This window comes from Peromyscus californicus, unplaced genomic scaffold (assembly GCF_007827085.1).
Source record: "Peromyscus californicus insignis strain IS unplaced genomic scaffold, ASM782708v3 Scaffold_23__1_contigs__length_62951481, whole genome shotgun sequence".
Lineage (NCBI taxonomy): Eukaryota > Metazoa > Chordata > Mammalia > Rodentia > Cricetidae > Peromyscus > Peromyscus californicus.
The window spans coordinates 35,976,043-35,993,844 of NW_026294534.1; the positions used below are offsets into that span (position 1 = coordinate 35,976,043).

The following is a 17,802-nucleotide window of genomic DNA, read 5'->3' on the forward strand; positions in this document are numbered from 1 at the left end:
AGCAAGGTTTAGCTTCTTGGGGAGGTGACAACTCTGGTATTACAGAAGTGACAGCATGGGAGCTGGGTCGGCAGTTTCCTCTGATCATTTGCATAATTTGTCTTCTTATTTCTAATAGGACTGTGAGTTGTTGTTTTTTTTTTTTTTTAAGATCAAGCGCTTTTAATAAGACCCGAATGGCAGACATCAGAGAACCTGCTTCTTGTTGATAACTGTTTCTGTTGTGAAAATAGTATACACTCACTCCCACTGGTTGGGAGTTTTCATTTTGATTTTAGGGAATGGCCGAGAAAAAGGGCCTGGTACATAAGATCAGTGGTTCCCATACAGATGAATGGGTGTGCTGTTTTGTTTTTTTTTTCCCCTAACTAAAGATCTCAGGCTACACACTGACGGTGCAAGCTGCTGATAACGGCAGTCCGCCCCGAGTCAACACAACCACAGTGAACATCGACGTGTCCGACGTCAACGACAACGCGCCTCTCTTCTCCAGAGACAACTACAGTGTCATCATCCAGGTGAGTGGGTGGTGTGCTCGGGGGCTGTGTGGCCTCCTCCATCTTTCACAGACCCCGGACCCTCATTTGAAATAGCCTTCCTTTCCAAAGACCATGTTTTCAACATCTGGGAAAGAAGAGATCAGAGGAGTCCCTCTTAGTATAGAAGAGGCATTTCCAAGGCACGGGTCAACTTTCATCACTCCTTTTCATGCGCTGCCTTTTTTAAAAAAGATATCCTCACTGTCCTAGGATTAATTCTCTTCTAATGCGTTGATTTCCCGCCCCCTTCCCCCACTGTCCTCTTCCCTGTTACTTCTCTCCTAACCCCCATGGGTCCTCTTCCACCCTCTCCACCCCTCTTGGACCTTAGCCCTCCTGTGTCCGCTTCTCACTCGGCGTGTTCCCGTCCTCTTCCCCTCTCCCATTTCCTTCATGCCTCCGCCTCACGTCCGTCTTCCTCCATTCACCAGCAAGAAGGTTTTCTTGTCTCTTACGTGCTGCCCCTTACCATATCGGCACGGTCGTGTTGACAGCCTTCTGTTCCGTGTGTTTTAACGTGACGCAGGAGAACAAGCCCGTGGGTTTCAGCATCCTGAAGCTCGTAGTGACGGACAAGGACTCGTCTCACAACGGCCCCCCCTTCTTCTTTACCATCGTGAGTGGCAACGATGACAACACATTTGAGGTGAACCAGCATGGGGTCCTTCTGACGGCAGCGGCCATAAAGAGGAAGGAGAGGGACCATTACCTCCTGCATGTGAAGGTATATTACGGGTCTTCGCGGTTTCCCTTGGGTGTGTAGAGAGCAGCTGCAGGTGGTTGCCTTTGTGTATTTAGATGGCTGCCTTCCATGTTACGGGAAGACCAAAGGGGATATGATTTGTTTGCTCGAGTGCACTTCCAGTTTTGTCTCGGTAGCGCTTAGGCTGCCTTTTCCTAGGCAGGCTGGACCTTAGTGTCCGTATGACCAAGTGACAGAGCAGTTGTCCTTTCCTTGGCGGGCTCCTGCTGAGAAGTGAAGTATCGAACCGTTGATAGGGTTGCGTAGGCAAACTCATGGATTTTTCCCGGGAAGTTGTAATGATGACAGGGGATGACTTCTGTTTTTGTAGGTGGCTGATAACGGGAAACCTCAGCTGTCCTCGCTGACGCACATCGACATCAGGGTTATCGAGGAAAGCATCCACCCTCCTGCCATTTTGCCGCTGGAGATTTTCATCACTGCGTTTGGAGAGGAATACTCAGGTGGGGTCATAGGAAAGGTCCACGCCACTGATCAGGATGTGTATGACACGTTGGCGTACAGTCTGGATCCCCACATAGACGGCCTGTTCTCGGTGTCCAGCACGGGGGGCAAGCTGATCGCACACAGGAAGCTGGATATCGGCCAGTACGTCCTGAACGTCAGCGTGACGGATGGGAAGTTTACCACGGTGGCTGACATCACCGTGCATATCCAGCAAGTGACCCAGGAGATGCTGAACCACACCATCGCCATTCGCTTCGCCAATCTCACCCCGGAAGAATTCGTCGGTGACTACTGGCGCAACTTCCAGCGCGCTTTACGGAACATCCTGGGTGTTCGGAAGAACGACATACAGATTATCAGCTTGCAGCCCTCCGATCCCCACTCGCACCTAGACGTCTTACTCTTCGTAGAGAAATCGGGCGGCACCCAGGTCTCAACCAAACAGCTTCTGCTCAAGATTAATGCTTCCGTGACGGACGTGGAGGAGATCATTGGTGTGAGGATACTGGATGTGTTCCAGAAGCTCTGTGCAGGGCTGGATTGCCCGTGGAAGTTCTGTGATGAGAAGATATCCGTGGATGAAAACGTTATGTCCACTCACAGCACAGCCAGGCTGAGTTTTGTGACTCCCCGACACCACAGGACGGCCGTGTGTCTCTGCAAAGGTAAGGGCACACAGGTGTGTGGGGGTGAGTACTAAAGACTATTTTATCTTGGAGGCATTAGAGAGATGGCTCAGAGGACTCAGGTTTGATTCACAGCACCCACATACCAGGTCAACGTTTATAATTCCAGTTCCAGGGACGCCCTCTTCTGGTCTTCATGGGCACCAAGGGCCCCCCATGGTACACAAACATCCATGTAGGCAAAACAGCCGTACACATATAATTTTTTTTTAATTAAATTAAAAAGTGGTTTTTTTGTTTGTTTGTGTGTTTGTTTTTAATTAGAAGAAGAATGTTTCATGGCCAGGCCTGGGGTAATATAGGCCTATGATCCCAGCTACTTGGAAGGATTATAAGTTCAAAGCTACCCTAGCTACATAGTGAGTCCAGGTCAGCCTGGGCAACATAATGATATCTCATCTCAAAATGAAACAATTATAAAAAGGGCTGGAGATAAATGTAAGCCAGGTAAGCCAGGGGAAGAGTGCTTGAGTTTCAACCCTCCAGTGCCACAAAAAATAAACAAATTCCAAAGAACAGCAGGGATATATATATATTTTTAATTCCTGTTTTCTCTCTTTTCTTCCTCTTGTTTTTCTAAATAAAGATGGGAAGTGCCCACCCATCCATGGATGTGAAGAAAACCCATGCCCCGCAGGCTCTGAATGTGTCGCTGACCCCAGAGAGGAGACGTACAGCTGTGTGTGCCCCGGGGGCGGTTTTGGTAAATGTCCAGGTGAGCGCTCCCATGCCCGAGTGTGAATTCATTTCGAACCATCCCTTACAATGTTTCGATAATTGTTTTCTTTATTGGAGTAAAGAATGATGTGCACGTTGCTGATCACAAGCTGAGTGTACAGAGGTGAACAAAGAGAGTGGAGCCTCCCTGAGCTCTCTGCTAAGCCCCTGCTCAATGGCTGTATAATCTTCCGAGCTTCATTTTTTTCCCTTTTCTCTCTGTAATCCTCTTTTTTTTTTATTTTTCATTCTTCTTTTTCTCTCTAATCCCGATTTCTTCCACAGTCCTCAACTTCTTGCTCTGTTCCCCTGCTTAGCTTATTAAGGGCATGTTCCCAGTGCATTTGTAATCCTCACTCTTTTCAAAGACTGGGCCAGGATTTAGTTACCACTCTTTTTATGTATCGAGGCTGTAATGCGTCTCTCCTGCTAAAAATCCTTTTAAGTTCAAATTTCCATGCTGGTGCTTTCCCCCGATCCATGATCTTCTGAAACTAGAATCAGCTATCAAAAATTAAATACATTAAAAAAAAAAAACATAGATAATACTGTTATTAGTGTCCAAAAAAGTGGAACTAATAATTCCAATTTTTTCCCAGACATCCATAAAGGTCTCATGTCTCATTCTCTTACCTGTATTGAAAGCTTTCAATTAAAAACCATATTTCCTCCTTAGTGGGCTTGGAATATTTACTTAAGATTTTAACTTCTCTGGCTACTGATGGAAGGAATCACTGTTAATTAGTTGGTGTTAGCATTCCCTGTTTGTGTGGCTTGCCTCGTGGGCTGCCTGTTTCTGAATGTGTATAACTCTTTATGAATTATGGATATTAACCTGCTTCCTATTGCAGTTTACCCTCCCTTGTTATTGGCCTTTTATTTTGTTAAATGTGCCTTTTTGTCATTTTGAAATTGAATTTTTATTTAGTCAGTTCTGCATAACTTAATTTTCATTTCTGGAGGCTGATACGATTTTCGTCTTCTTTGAAGGATGGGGGATTGTTTTGTGTTTTGCTTGGCAGGTTTTGCCAAATCACCTTGAGGCTACATCACTGTTTTCTGAAATTGCCTCATAATGACTTGCACAGAGCGGTTTTTATATTTAGTTCTGTTATTATTTTAAAACTTATTTCTTCGTGATATGGTGCGCTGCTTCTCTACCACGTGGAAAAGTCAGTTGCGCTGTGCTGTCTGTTAAAGCCGGTAGACATTTTTTCTCATTGCTGTCATTTTACATTTAGAAAACAAAAATCAGCCTCTGGGGAAGGAGGGGGGATCATACTTTCAATAATATGCTCAGGCTTGGTGCTGATAGAATTTTTCCTCTGTAATCCGTAGGGAGTTCATCCATAACTTTTACCGGAAACAGCTTTGTGAAATATCGTCTGATGGAAAATGAAAACAAATTAGAGATGAAATTGACCATGCGGCTGAGAACCTATTCTTCCCATGCAGTTGTGATGTATGCTCGAGGAACTGACTACAGTATCTTGGAGGTATGTGTTCATCTATCCTTTCACCTCAGACTGTGGGAGACTTTATAAATGTAAATTTATATTCTATTTTGTGTTCTGATTGTTCCATTTAAAAACAAAGGAAGAAAGATGGGTTTATTCCACGTCTCCAGGATTCCTGGCCTGATAACTTTCAACGCATGGGTGGGATCAGAAGTTCTTTCTGCTACCCAGTAGCATAGAAATTTAATTCTGATGTTCTTTAACAAACATTTTTCTAGACACGGGACAGCTAACATTCAAGTTTGTCCATTATGTCTTGCTAATATTACCATAGTTTATACAGAGATCGTAAATGTTTTGTGTGTATGTATATGCTGTGTGTGTTCAATGAACAGTTAATTACTAGTCACTTCCATATTATTTTTGGATGTGCGATTGGTATTCAGGAGCCCCCCAGACCGTCCATCTTTGTCATCTGTATAAATCGATAAATGAGTTTGTGCTCTTTAGCACCTAAACACAAGTTAATGTTCTTTCTGCCTTCATTCACTCAACACACCCTTCCTATGGCTGTTGCACAGACTAACGCTGAAGATTGCATGCGATTAGTTTGCATGGTATCTCTTCTGTTGCAGATTCATGCTGGAAGGCTGCAGTACAAATTTGACTGTGGAAGTGGCCCTGGGATCGTCTCTGTTCAGAGCATTCAAGTCAATGATGGGCAGTGGCACGTGGTGTCCCTTGAAGTGGAGGGGAATTATGCTAAGTTGGTTCTGGATGAGGTCCACACTGCCTCAGGCACAGCCCCGGGGGCCCTGAAGACCCTGAACCTGGATAACTACGTGTTTTTTGGTGGCCACCTCCGCCAGCAAGGAACAAAGCATGGAAGAAACACCCAAATTGCCAATGGTTTCAGGGGCTGCATGGACTCTATTTATTTGAATGGGCAGGAGCTGCCTTTCACTAGCAAGCCAAGAGCCTACGCACACATCGAGGAATGGGTGGACTTATCTCACGGATGCTTGTTAACAGCCACAGAGGACTGCTCCAGTAACCCTTGTCAGAATGGAGGTGTCTGCAATCCCTCTCCGACTGGAGGTAGGCTTCCTAAAGCTACAGTCGCTCAGATGTTGCCCACGTGTCCGTTTAAAAGCAATTTTCCCAAGTAGCCTTGGTGTGCCTCCTTTTCCTCGATGGTGCCATAACTTCTTGTGTTCGTCACAGATAGTGTAGTCAGAGTTAAGCAGTGTGTGTTGTGACTTGGGGCAGTCTGAGGGACCATTGTTTTTGTTTCCCATGTTCTTTTTCCTCCTGCTGCAGTGATTATGGCCAAAGATGGTCTAGGGCCATGTCCAGCCTTTAAGGGAGCAGAGACAAACGGTCTAGCCATGTTCCCTAAAGACATACCATTGGAAATAATCCTTGTGAGTGTAAACACGTTGAATGGTATTGCTTGTGTGTATGTTCACTGGTGCTCTGTACATTTGACCCACTAGACTTATATAATTATTATTAACTAAATCTAGTCACAAATATTTTCTGACTTCTCTTTTTAGCTTCTACTACAGGATGAGCATGCTAAATTTTAAAATCTCAAATCTAAAATGCTACAAAATCCAGTACTTTCTGACTGCCAATGTATTATTCAAATTTCCAGGGTTTGGGGCATTTGGGGGTGTCAGATTTCCAGTTTAGAAATGTTCCACCAGTAAAATCTATATTTTAAAAAAATATTCCTGAATCTAAAAAACTCTAAAGTCTAAAAATCATTTCCAGTTCCAGAATTTTGGATAAGAGCTATTCCACCCATGGGGAGTAGAAAGGAGGCTCACCCATATGGATAGCTCTTTACTCAGAGAGAATGGGAATTTTACTGACTTTCTTAGATGTTGGGGAATTGTATCTTCACTTAAGCATAAAGGTAAAAGCCAATGAAACATTTTCTGGTCATCGAGTACCTGGTTATTTTTTGTTGTTGTTGTTCTTTTTCGATATGTAGGTTATTATTGCAAATGCAGTGCCTTATACATAGGGATATACTGTGAGGCGAGCATCAACCCGTGTTCCTCCAACCCCTGCCTCTACGGTGGAACGTGCGTGGTAGACAACGGAGGCTTTGTGTGCCAGTGTAGGGGGTTGTACACTGGCCAGAGGTATGTTTGTTTGTTGTTGTTTTTTTAATGAATTGTGAGGTTAACTATTTAAAGCGTGGGATTCTGCATAGGAGAGGTCACTGTGTTCTTCGCTTGTTAATGCTTTTTGTTCGGTGTCTTTATTCGCAGTGAACTCATGAGGGTTTTTTTGCATGTTGTTGTTTTTTTTTTCCCCCCGTGTTTAGATGTCAGCTTAGTCCGTACTGCAAAGATGAACCCTGTAAAAACGGTGGAACGTGTTTTGACAGTTTGGATGGTGCTGTCTGTCAGTGTGACTCGGGCTTTAGGGGAGAAAGGTAAAAGGCTTCTTTCGCGCTTTCTATCTGCTGCACCTCTCTCTCCACGGTGTCCTGGCCATTAACACAACTTCATCCACCTACATGCATCACTTCGGAATGTCATGATTCTCAGTGGCATCATGACTCACAGACAAAAAGTCTTTGAGACAAAAGAATGTATCCAAAAGATTAATATAAAGTTGGGAAACCCTGCTTCTATCCTGTAGAGCTATTATTTATAGATAGAGAGTGCGTGGGTCTTTGGCAGGTAGCAAATGCTTGTAAACTGGTTGCATTCATTATGCTTTGTAAAGCAGGTACCCGTGACACAGTGTCATTTATCCTTGAGAAGGTTCTGATGATGGTTTCTCACAGCGTTTTGTAGCAGCATTGATCCAGCATCTAAGTGTTGCTGATTTTCTCTTTTGTAACCCCCCAGTCTAAGCACAAAAGTTGCTTATGATTTGGATATTCAGACATTGAGAGTTCTCGAAAAATACACAATCTATATATATTTTAGGAAAAAGTGCACAAGAGACTCTGCTTTCAGATGCAGTTTTATATTTGACAAATCATTTGTCAATTCTCTTTTTAAAAGTTAATAGAGTCAGGTATGGTGGCGTACTCCTTTAATCCCAGTGCTCAGTAGGCAGAAGCAGGTGGACCTCTGTGGTCTACATAGTGAGTTCCTGGTTAGCCAGGGTTGTGTAGTAAGACCATGTCTCAACAACAACAAAAAACGGCTGGGTCCATGTAATTTTTAAGTGCCTCTCACAGAACATTTAGATAAGCCTCGCTCAGTCTCATTAGGCTGCTAGCGTGGCCTGCCCCTAGTTATTCTATGTCATTTTCCTCTTGCAGTCATTATAAACCTGAATCCCTCCATTCGTTATGTGGCCCCGATTCATTAGTTGATTTTTCTGATCCTGATCAATAAATGTTCCTATACATTTGACAAAAATAGACCAGTATTCAGAGATTTAATTCTAGGTTGCTCATAATTTGCAAATAGAGAAAGAGCTTCATTCAGAAGTGAGGAGGAGATGTACACAACAGCCCCATGTGTCCCCGTTTAGAAAAGCAGCAGGGACTTGCTGTGTGATCTGTGCTGTGAGGGTGACGTGCTCAGGAGGAAGATCCTAGAAGGCATAACGTTTTAAAATGGGAAAGTGTGTTTTCTGTCCCCTCACAGGTCTTGCAGGACTGCCATAATCCCAAACAGGACCATTTTCACTGAAGTTTAGTCTGGCCTATGAGAACAGTTTGCAGCACGCACTACTTATTAAAATGCACCTCAACTTCCCGGTTTCTAAGTGATAGGCTGAACTGTCAGACCTTGAAAGAGACTGATGCTGTAGCCTATTGAATTGATTTAGTAATCTGTTAATTCTGGAGCAATGCAGCTAGATATTGGCTTGATATGGTTCCCTCTCAAATGTACATTCAGCGTATGGCCAAACGACTAAGTCATCTACCAAAGGCCACCTGTTCTAGTTCCTGTTTCTGTTGTTTTCTGATCGCTTCGCATTGAGCTTTGTTTTGGCCTCTCTTGTGAAGGAGTGGTGGTGTTGAGTGTTTATTCTGAAGGATTGCAGGACTGGTGTGCTCTGATGTCACCTTCAGAGATCTCTCCTCCTTCTCCTTGGCAGATGCCAGAGCGACATTGATGAGTGTGCTGGGAACCCCTGTCGGAACGGGGCCCTTTGTGAGAACACCCACGGCTCCTATCACTGTAACTGCAGCCACGAGTACAGAGGCAGACACTGTGAAGACGCCACTCCCAACCTGTACGTGTCCACCCCGTGGAACATTGGCCTGGCGGAAGGAATAGGAATTATTGTGTTTATAGCCGGGATATTCTTGCTGGTGGTGGTGTTTGTCCTCTGCCGTAAGATGATCAGCCGGAAGAAGAAACCCCAAGCCGAGCCGGAAGACAAGCGCTTGGGGCCAACCACGGCTTTCTTACAGAGACCTTACTTCGATTCAAAGCTGAACAAGAACATCTACTCTGACATACCACCCCAGGTGCCTGTCCGCCCTATTTCCTACACTCCAAGCATTCCCAGTGACTCCCGAAACAATCTGGACCGAAATTCCTTTGAAGGCTCGGCCATCCCCGAGCATCCCGAGTTCAGTACTTTCAACCCCGAGTCTATGCACGGACACCGCAAAGCTGTGGCTGTGTGCAGCGTGGCTCCAAACTTGCCTCCGCCACCACCTTCCAATTCTCCGTCAGACAGTGACTCCATACAGAAGCCCAGCTGGGACTTTGACTATGATGGTAAGAACACATTTTCCAGCTCTCCAAATTGCCACTGAGGTGGCATTGAGGTTGCTGGCTCTGCTGTATTTATGGAGCTGAGGATAATGCTTTCAAATCTGAAATGGTCGTGAAAAGTCATTCGGATATTCCAGTTCCTGGCTGGGATTGGGAGCTTGGAGTTATTTTAATAAATTAGATCTAATCGTGTTCTAAGTAATATTCGGGGAAGATTGTTTCACTTTTGTAACCAACACACCTTCTCAACTATGATTTGGGGTGTTTTATTATAACAAGAAATAATGGGTAGTCTATGCTAACTAATTTTTATTAGTATTTTATAATTTATTTATAATTATTTGTATATTTATTATTATATTTATGATTATTATATAATAACAGGTCATTTCTTTGCTAATTAATTTTTTAATATATCCAGACAAGGTAGTTGAGTTCATATGAGCATATGAGCAGTATTTATATTAGTGGCTTAGCATATACCTGAAGCTTTAGAAAAAGGTGTGTGTGTGTGTGTGTGTGTGTGTGTGTGTGTGTGTGTGTGTGTGTGTGTGTGTGTGTATGCGCGCGCCATTTTAGTACGAATTTAAATTCATCACAGTTACTCTATATAGGCTTATTTGTGGAGAAATTCTAATTTGTTGAGTCCCTTGAGAATATCGTAGGCCCTTTCAGTGTTTTGTTTCTAGGATGCTTCTCCAGCTCTCTCTCTCCTCCATTCCGTAGTTCCGATCTTAGCTCAGCCCAGGTGCTTGTTCCTAAACTGTGAACCAGAGGGAACTCAGAACTCACTGCTTGCCTGCCCTGTCTTCCTTTCAGCCAAAGTGGTGGATCTTGATCCTTGTCTGTCCAAGAAGCCCCTGGAGGAAAAGCCCTCCCAGCCGTACAGCGCCCGGGAGAGCCTGTCCGAGGTGCAGTCCCTCAGCTCCTTCCAGTCAGAGTCGTGTGATGACAATGGTAAGTGTTGGGCAATGACGTGCTGTGGCCATGTTGAAATGCTGCTGATGTCCATTGTGTTGCATAGTGATGTAGATGGACCGGGTCCCCTAATTAAGTATGAAAATGTCCCATGCTCCCCTTGGCATAAATGTATACTACGGTATAAGTAATTGTTGCATGAATTGTTGTAATATTTAAAGTTAGTTCAGTCATAGGGCGCCTGCCTAGTATAGACAAGGGGCCTGGATTCAGTCCCTAGTTTACAAAACAAAACAGAGTTCTTACTGGAGTGCTGTTTTAACTATATCAATAGGAAAGAAAAAATAGCTCATTTCACCTGTTTGGCTACCCTTGTATTATTTGTACTTTTTTTGCATAACAGTAACTGTTATGGAAGCTTTGGTTGTTTTTTTTTTCCTTCTGACCGTGCACTGCACACGTGCATCTGTGCACCTTCTGAGAAAAGATGTGTAGAAATCTGAAATGTTCACTTTCCGTCACACCTTTGGTATTACAAGGTTTTATTTGTCTCCTCCCCACCCCCCACTGCTGCCCCAGCTCCCATTTGGATCAGAGCACACTGACTGAGAGCAGAGTTTAAGAGATGGCTAGTAAGTCGGATTATATTTCTAATGAAGAAGGTTTGGCAGTGGGGTCGAGGACACCAGTTGTGTTCAATCTGGTTTTCCCAGGCTGGATTGCACTGATAGGCAGCTTTGCTGTGTTAGTACATGTATGGGAAGTTATCAGTACTGTGATAGTGATTGTCTCCTGGAACTGATTGAATCTCAGAATATGTGTAGGCTCCATTTTAATTTTTCTCCATGTGTAAAAATGCAATGGGTTTACATATGAAGACTATTTTATCATTGTAAAGAAGAAATGTGCTAATAACTATCAGTTTCAAAATAACATAGTCCATGACCAGAGTATAATACTGAATCACATCCATGGGTCCCTGCGTCTGCCTGTGTATAAAACTCTGCAGGGCCCCTTTCCCCATTAGAGGTGACTGTATATTCCATTTCTTGGAGATTTCAGGCATGTTTTAACATTATGTAAAGCACACCCTTGCTTACTACTGGTGGAGAACATAGGTATCTTGTTGCTTATCAAACCAACAAGAACCAGGATCATTTCCTTCATTAGTTTCACTTTTCAAAAGTTTATATTGCCAGCTTATGTGATTTATACTTTAGCCCTTACATGCTATTCAAAAATACTGTTGAGAATTCTGTCAGTATTTTCTTTCTTTTTCTAGTCTTTTTTTTTTTTTCTTTTAAACCTCAGTCTTAACAATATTCAGACGCTTTTGAAAAGTCATTGCCAGGTTAGTTACGGAAGTTAATTTTTAGGTGACAGGGTGTGAGGGGGGGTCTGCCTAGGACTGCAGGTGTTTTATCATTACATCAGTCATTTTCAGTCATAAAGTTCAAGGGCCGAGTCCACACTTAACATTCCATCTGTCATTTTCTGAGCCACTCTAGGAGTTAATGCTTAGCCACTCAAGAGCTCACGGGCAGTTCTTGTGTGGTTCTGCAGTTTAGGAGTCCACTGTGTCCCGGGACCAAGTAGGGCCACATCTCCTCAAGCTCTCTTGCTTTCCTTGTTTCTCCAGTGCCTAGAAGTCATTTACTTTCTTGCTAATTAAGGCTTTTAGCTTTCACAGTTCATTTTGCTCCTCATTCAGTACCTGTAGTAAGAATGCCAAGCTCCAACCACAGCTGGGATGGCTCCCTTTTACAGGCTGGTCCAGTTCACTCAGCCCACCCACCTAATTCAGGAAAATCTCTCCATCTCCCCTCATATGAGCCTTACAGACAGCAGGAAGGTTTTGTTTGTTTGTTTTTCCATGTATTAGGTAAAATGGTCATTAGATCCCAGGATTAGAATGTACCAACTGTTTACATGCACATTTATGTTGACATTGGTACTTTAAAATAATTGGTACTTTAAAACAAATGAAAAAGGCGTCTATACAGTATCTTTGAGACGAGAAATACGCACTAAGCAAAAGGAACATGACCAATTTATGTTGTATACATGTTGCACATGTATCTCCCTAGATTTCCTTATTCTCGGGCAATATACTCGTTCCGTGAATTGTGTAATCTTTTGTCCAGGAGATGTAAATCTGAATTGTTTTTCCCCTGATATAATCCATAATTATAATTGTAGAAAATACTTAGCCAAAGCTTTTCCCCTAACATCCACTAAAACATGGCCGCTTCATTCACTTGACTAATAGTAACAAGCCTATAGCTTGATTAGAAATGTCCTGACCCATAACTAGTGGGGAGAGTGCAGGGGTCGTGCATAATTATCTAATGGTCTCATAGCATTCATTGTGAGTTTTTTAATTAGGGGATAAATTGCATTAGATTAAGGAATTTTATTTGATGCACTGTCTTCTACTAAATAAGGATTTTCCTAATTGACTCCTTTTGTGCCTTTTTACAAGCTTCCATAGTGACTGTAATACACCTTGTCAACGCTGTCGTTGACACGGTGAATAAAGAAGGTATAAGTGCTTGTGTTTTGTGTTTGTGACTTGAAGTGACTGTCAGCGGTGTGATGTGTTTCTCCTTATTGTCCTGTTATTAAAATAGTTCGTGTTTGGTGGCTTTCATTTGGGGAAGTATATGTTCACAGTGTAAGTGCATATGAAAATATTTGTATGTCTTTTTGTTACTTGTTTTAGATATTATGGGGGCTGCTGGTTCCCAGCACCAATTTCTGACTGAGTAGGTCTGTGTTGGGCCTGAGAACTTCCATTTTTAATAAGTTTCCAGTTGATAAAATTTCCTGATGTAAAAATCATCACTCGGGGAGTGGTTGCGTAGACCATCTAAAGCACGTGCACACACTTGACTGCACACACAGTATACACACACACACACACACACACACACACACACACACACACACAGGGCTGGGGGTGGGGTGGCCCAGTGGATAAAGTGCTTGCTGTGTAAGAGGCAAGTGTGAGGACCAGTTCACATTCCCCATGACCCATGTAAAGGAGGGTAGGCTTGATGGTCTGCTGGTAATTCCTGACTTGGAAGGCAGAGGCAGGGAATTCTCAGAGCGAGCTCTAGGTTTGATTGAGAGACTCTACAGAAGGTGACGAGGAACCAAGGATGTGTCCCAACATCAACCCTGGCCTTCCACATGCACACACATGTACACACATGTACACACACACACACACACACACACACACACACACACACGAAAACAAAAAAAACAGCACTCAAGCATCTCCAGCAGTAAACACGCGGATTCTTCCGCCAAGGACACGTCAACAAACACCTTTTAGGTGGGAGAGGCGAGGTTTCCTAGATTTGGAGGAAAAGGAGCAGGGCAAGTGTCTCACGTCAACAGTTTCAGTTACTGCAGGAACTTCATTTTCCTTAAAAGTACCGTGTTTTCACTTTGTGAAGTCAGAGTGTTATCAATGTTTTGTCTACCCAGTTTTAGTTGAAACCTGATGACATTCCAGTATGTTAAATATTGAGAGTTTAAAGTCTCTTCCATGTAATTTCTACTGATTTTTTTCTTTCTTATCTGAAGTGAATTTAAAGTGGAAAACTCACATAAGTTTAAAGGGCTATCAAATGCACAGTCTATAACAAAAGTTGCCAATCCTCGTTTGTAAAGAAATTTACTACATTGTAGTAAACGGGCAAACAACTCCATAGATACTTTTCCTAAAATTACTCACTTTATTCATACTGTTGAAACGTCGTCTGTCTTTTCCACTTTTATTTAAACTCTGCCACAGATGTCAGTCAACTCTTAATTTGTCAAAATTAGTCCATCGTCTTGGTTTTCAAGGACATGGTGGAGTACACAGAAAGCATGACCCCTGTTTAGCGGAGTGTTCGTCCTTCTGTCTTATAGTGACGACGACGACTCATCTAAAGGGTCATATTTGACCCACGTTGTCTTGTTTAATTCTACCATAATCTGTGGGGTTGTCACCTCATTTCACATAGAAAACCAATCTGAGGTGTACCTAGGCTAATCGTTCCACGGTCCTGAGATTTTTCTACCCACTTCCTTGGACTTGGGGCCAGAGTTCTGTGTGTAGTGCAATCCCAGGGAGAGAGAGTATAACTATAGATTGGGTGGGAAGGGGCCAAACAATAAATGTAGCTAATTAAGGAGTTCCCTAGGGAAAGGTCAACAGTGTAAATATGAAATGGAAGTGAAAGGGCCTAAGGTCTTGGGAGATGGTCAACGCCTGGTTGTGAGCATGTAACATTAGTGTCTTTGAACCTGCACTTTGGAAGGTTGTGGTGTGTTGTAAAGTGTGTGCACTGTGTGGCTCCATGTGTTTTTAAATTATCACTTAAGTAACCGATCAGTATATTTTGTATTAGTGTCTGTCGTTTATAATTTTCCTAAGAAAATTCTGTTTCCAGGATTCGTAGCAAAGCCTCTAGTTTATCATCGATCATCTTTTTTCCGTTTCTCCCATCCCATTCAGTTTGTACAACATGAATTTCTCATTTGCACTCATTAGCGAGAATGAGGTAAAGACAGCGCGCGTCTGTCTGGCTGGCTGGGTCTTTACAAACACATTATATTGTACCATGCGCTTATCTGTGTTGCCGTTTCCGCCGTCTATCTATTTTAATTATCAATGTTTTCTTTTCTTTCTACTCTGCCACCAAAAGAATCTTTGGCTGCTCCTGACCTCAGCAAACCAAGAGGTGACTTATGCATGCCAGCTGTGCATTAATAATCACTAAAAAATCTCTGGTCAAGATAGACCCAAGGCCGACTTGCTTCACTGGGGTGCTTGGTGCTGTATCTCAGGCTGTGGTTGCGCACTGCCTTGTAAGATGGGTCTCCTAACCTTCTGAAAAGAATTTTTTAAATCCTAAGAGGAGAAAAAGAAAAACACCTACTCCTAAGTAAGGGCTTGGTTTTCTTTAAAAAAAAAAAGAAGAAGAAGAAGAAAAGAAAAGAAAAAGATATTTTCATACTCTCCAGAATGATCCTTAGTCCCTTTAAATGTAACAAAGATCAATTGGTGTAGCCTGTTACAAACTGTTATTGTTAACACTTACTTGGTTATATTTTGTTTGATTTAGGGACATGGTTTGATACATAGCCTGTATTAAAATAATTCATCATGGCTAATAAAAATATAACTATTACTGTTACCTTCACTACTGAACTTACCATGTTAAAGGCTATTTTTATTATTTTTAGATTTGCCTTAATTAGTATTTTTTTGGATGACAGGCAGCACAGAGCCCAGTAATGTTTGGAATTTCCCCCACTAGAGACCTTGGCTTTGAAAGCTTCTTACTAACTTCCTGTACTGCCTTCATGTCGAGCAGGGCCAGCAGTTACAGAAGGGAGGTCGAAGAGTGGTTAGGATTGGTTGTAGAAAACTGCATGTGTTTTAAGTGGTATAGACGCTTCTGTTGGAACTCTGTTGCCTTGAATGTCTGATGTATACTAAAACCACAAGTCCGCATTCTGGAAGTAGAGTCACTGTGTCGGGGTGGGGCTGTGTCTTCAAGGCAAAGGCAGAGAGATGCGCTTGGAATGAATGCACATACACTTCCTGTGTCTTGCCTCTGATACACTGAGCTCTTTCCCCAAGGCACAGAAACTAAAAGAAACCAACTGAAATCTTGTTTTCTTTTCTACCAAGGGTACCACTGGGATACATCAGACTGGATGCCGAGTGTTCCCCTGCCAGACATACAAGAGTTCCCCAATTACGAGGTTATTGACGAGCACACACCCCTCTACTCGGCAGATCCAAACGCTATTGATACTGACTATTACCCTGGGGGTTATGACATTGAAAGTGACTTCCCACCCCCACCAGAGGACTTCCCTGCGCCCGATGAACTGCCGCCATTGCCTCCCGAATTCAGCGACCAGTTCGAGTCCATACATCCACTCAGAGACATGCCCGCTGCGGGTAGCTTGGGATCTTCCTCCAGAAGTCGACAGAGGTTCAACCTGAATCAGTACCTGCCCAATTTCTACCCCGTCGATACGTCTGAACCTCAAAAGCAAGGCACTGGCGAGAACAGTACATGTAGAGAACCCTATGCCCCCTACCCTCCAGGGTATCAAAGAAACTTCGAAGCTCCCACGATAGAAAACATGCCCATGTCTGTGTACACCTCCACAGCTTCCTGCTCCGACGTGTCAGCGTGCTGTGAAGTGGAGTCTGAGGTCATGATGAGTGACTATGAGAGTGGAGATGATGGCCACTTTGAAGAGGTGACAATCCCTCCACTCGATGCCCAACAGCATACAGAAGTGTGACCCTCAAACTCCTCCCCAAAGTGCCTGGACTTTAGCGAACCTAGAGGTGGTATCCGTGATCTCCACATTGTTCTCTGCAGCCGCCTTCCATGCTTCTCAGTGAGCTGCCGTGGGCAGGGCTGCACGGAATCCCACGCCTCTTGACATGTTAGCCATTTCCAGTGTCCCCACCGACTGTCAGCGTCAGGGGTTTTTAATCGCCTGTGCCATGTCTGAGCGTCTTCGCGTACTTAGATGTATCTCTGTTAAAATAATGAAACCGAAGTCGGTCCTGTCATCCTGTTAGCGTGAGTCATGTATTTATATAGATCCGATTATTTTAATTTTGCTTTTTTTGTGTAAATTTTATGTACAGATTTGATTTTTTTCCCCCATAGTTTTAACTACGTTTTCAGAACGCGTTGTGCATTTGTTTTTCCTCCGGATCTGGGTGGTGTTAGTGTCGTCTGTCGCCTGGCACCCTGATTCTCTAATGTAACCAGGGTTTCGCTCTCTTCTCTCCCACTGAAGTTATGACATTTCCTTAACACATTTCAGTCTAGTCATTTTGTTTCTAGCTGTACATATAAGGTGAGGAAGACCTGTTACGGGACATGTCTTAAATGGGTTGCTGTATGAGGATTATAAACATTTTTCATTATTGGAAAGTGTAAAGGGGACCGTCTGCATACCTGTTTAGAACCAAAACCACCATGACACAGTTTTTATAGTGTCTGTATATTTGTGATGCAATGGTCTTGTAAAGGTTTTTACTGAAAACTATCATTAGCCAGCCTTTCTTACTGACAATAAATTATTAATAAAATACTTTAGCTTTACTGCCTGGTTTTCTTCTGCATTTATATCACTGTTCATGATTCACCTGGTAAATTGATGTAGAGGCATCGATACAGATGTGAAGTCTCTTTCCAGCTGACAAAGCTAGGCCAGCCAGGCCATACTTACGTATGTAGCCACTTGGTGGCAGAATATGGCTAGTAAATTTTTTTTAAAGAGCCTCTGCATGTTCTTAAGTCCTCCTATCCCAGCTTCCCTATTGCTGTGATTATAGTTGCATACAAACATGCCCAGTTGTAAAAACACATCTATTATAATTATATTATATATACACATACATGTATATATAGATACATGTTGTATATATACACACACACATATATCTTTTCCAAGAAAATTTCCCCCTTATACATTTTTAATTGATTAATACTTTTACTAGCCATAATTTGAAAATCTTTGTCAAGG

At 43.0% G+C, this 17,802-nt stretch overlaps 1 protein-coding gene across 8 annotated transcripts in view; it reads left to right on the forward strand.

Annotated features, from left to right (window-relative positions):
- Positions 1 to 17,378, forward strand: part of Fat1 (FAT atypical cadherin 1) — a 123,777-nt gene extending 106,399 nt beyond the window's left edge. For 4 of the 8 annotated variants that reach the window (XM_052752120.1, XM_052752125.1, XM_052752122.1 and 1 more), the window contains 13 exons: positions 375 to 518; positions 1,066 to 1,263; positions 1,613 to 2,414; positions 3,022 to 3,150; positions 4,491 to 4,648; positions 5,245 to 5,707; positions 6,609 to 6,762; positions 6,948 to 7,058; positions 8,690 to 9,321; positions 10,138 to 10,275; positions 12,719 to 12,778; positions 14,940 to 14,975; positions 15,932 to 17,378. In XM_052752120.1, the coding sequence (XP_052608080.1) occupies positions 375 to 518; positions 1,066 to 1,263; positions 1,613 to 2,414; positions 3,022 to 3,150; positions 4,491 to 4,648; positions 5,245 to 5,707; positions 6,609 to 6,762; positions 6,948 to 7,058; positions 8,690 to 9,321; positions 10,138 to 10,275; positions 12,719 to 12,778; positions 14,940 to 14,975; positions 15,932 to 16,560 (3,654 nt within the window). In that variant the 3' untranslated portion in view covers positions 16,561 to 17,378. Of the gene's footprint in view, positions 1 to 374; positions 519 to 1,065; positions 1,264 to 1,612; positions 2,415 to 3,021; positions 3,151 to 4,490; positions 4,649 to 5,244; positions 5,708 to 6,608; positions 6,763 to 6,947; positions 7,059 to 8,689; positions 9,322 to 10,137; positions 10,276 to 10,815; positions 10,869 to 12,718; positions 12,779 to 14,939; positions 14,976 to 15,931 lie in introns of all 8 variants that reach the window. The other 4 variants (XM_052752126.1, XM_052752127.1, XR_008221439.1 and 1 more) reach the window with 3 other exon arrangements.
- Positions 17,379 to 17,802: the final 424 nt, after the last annotated feature.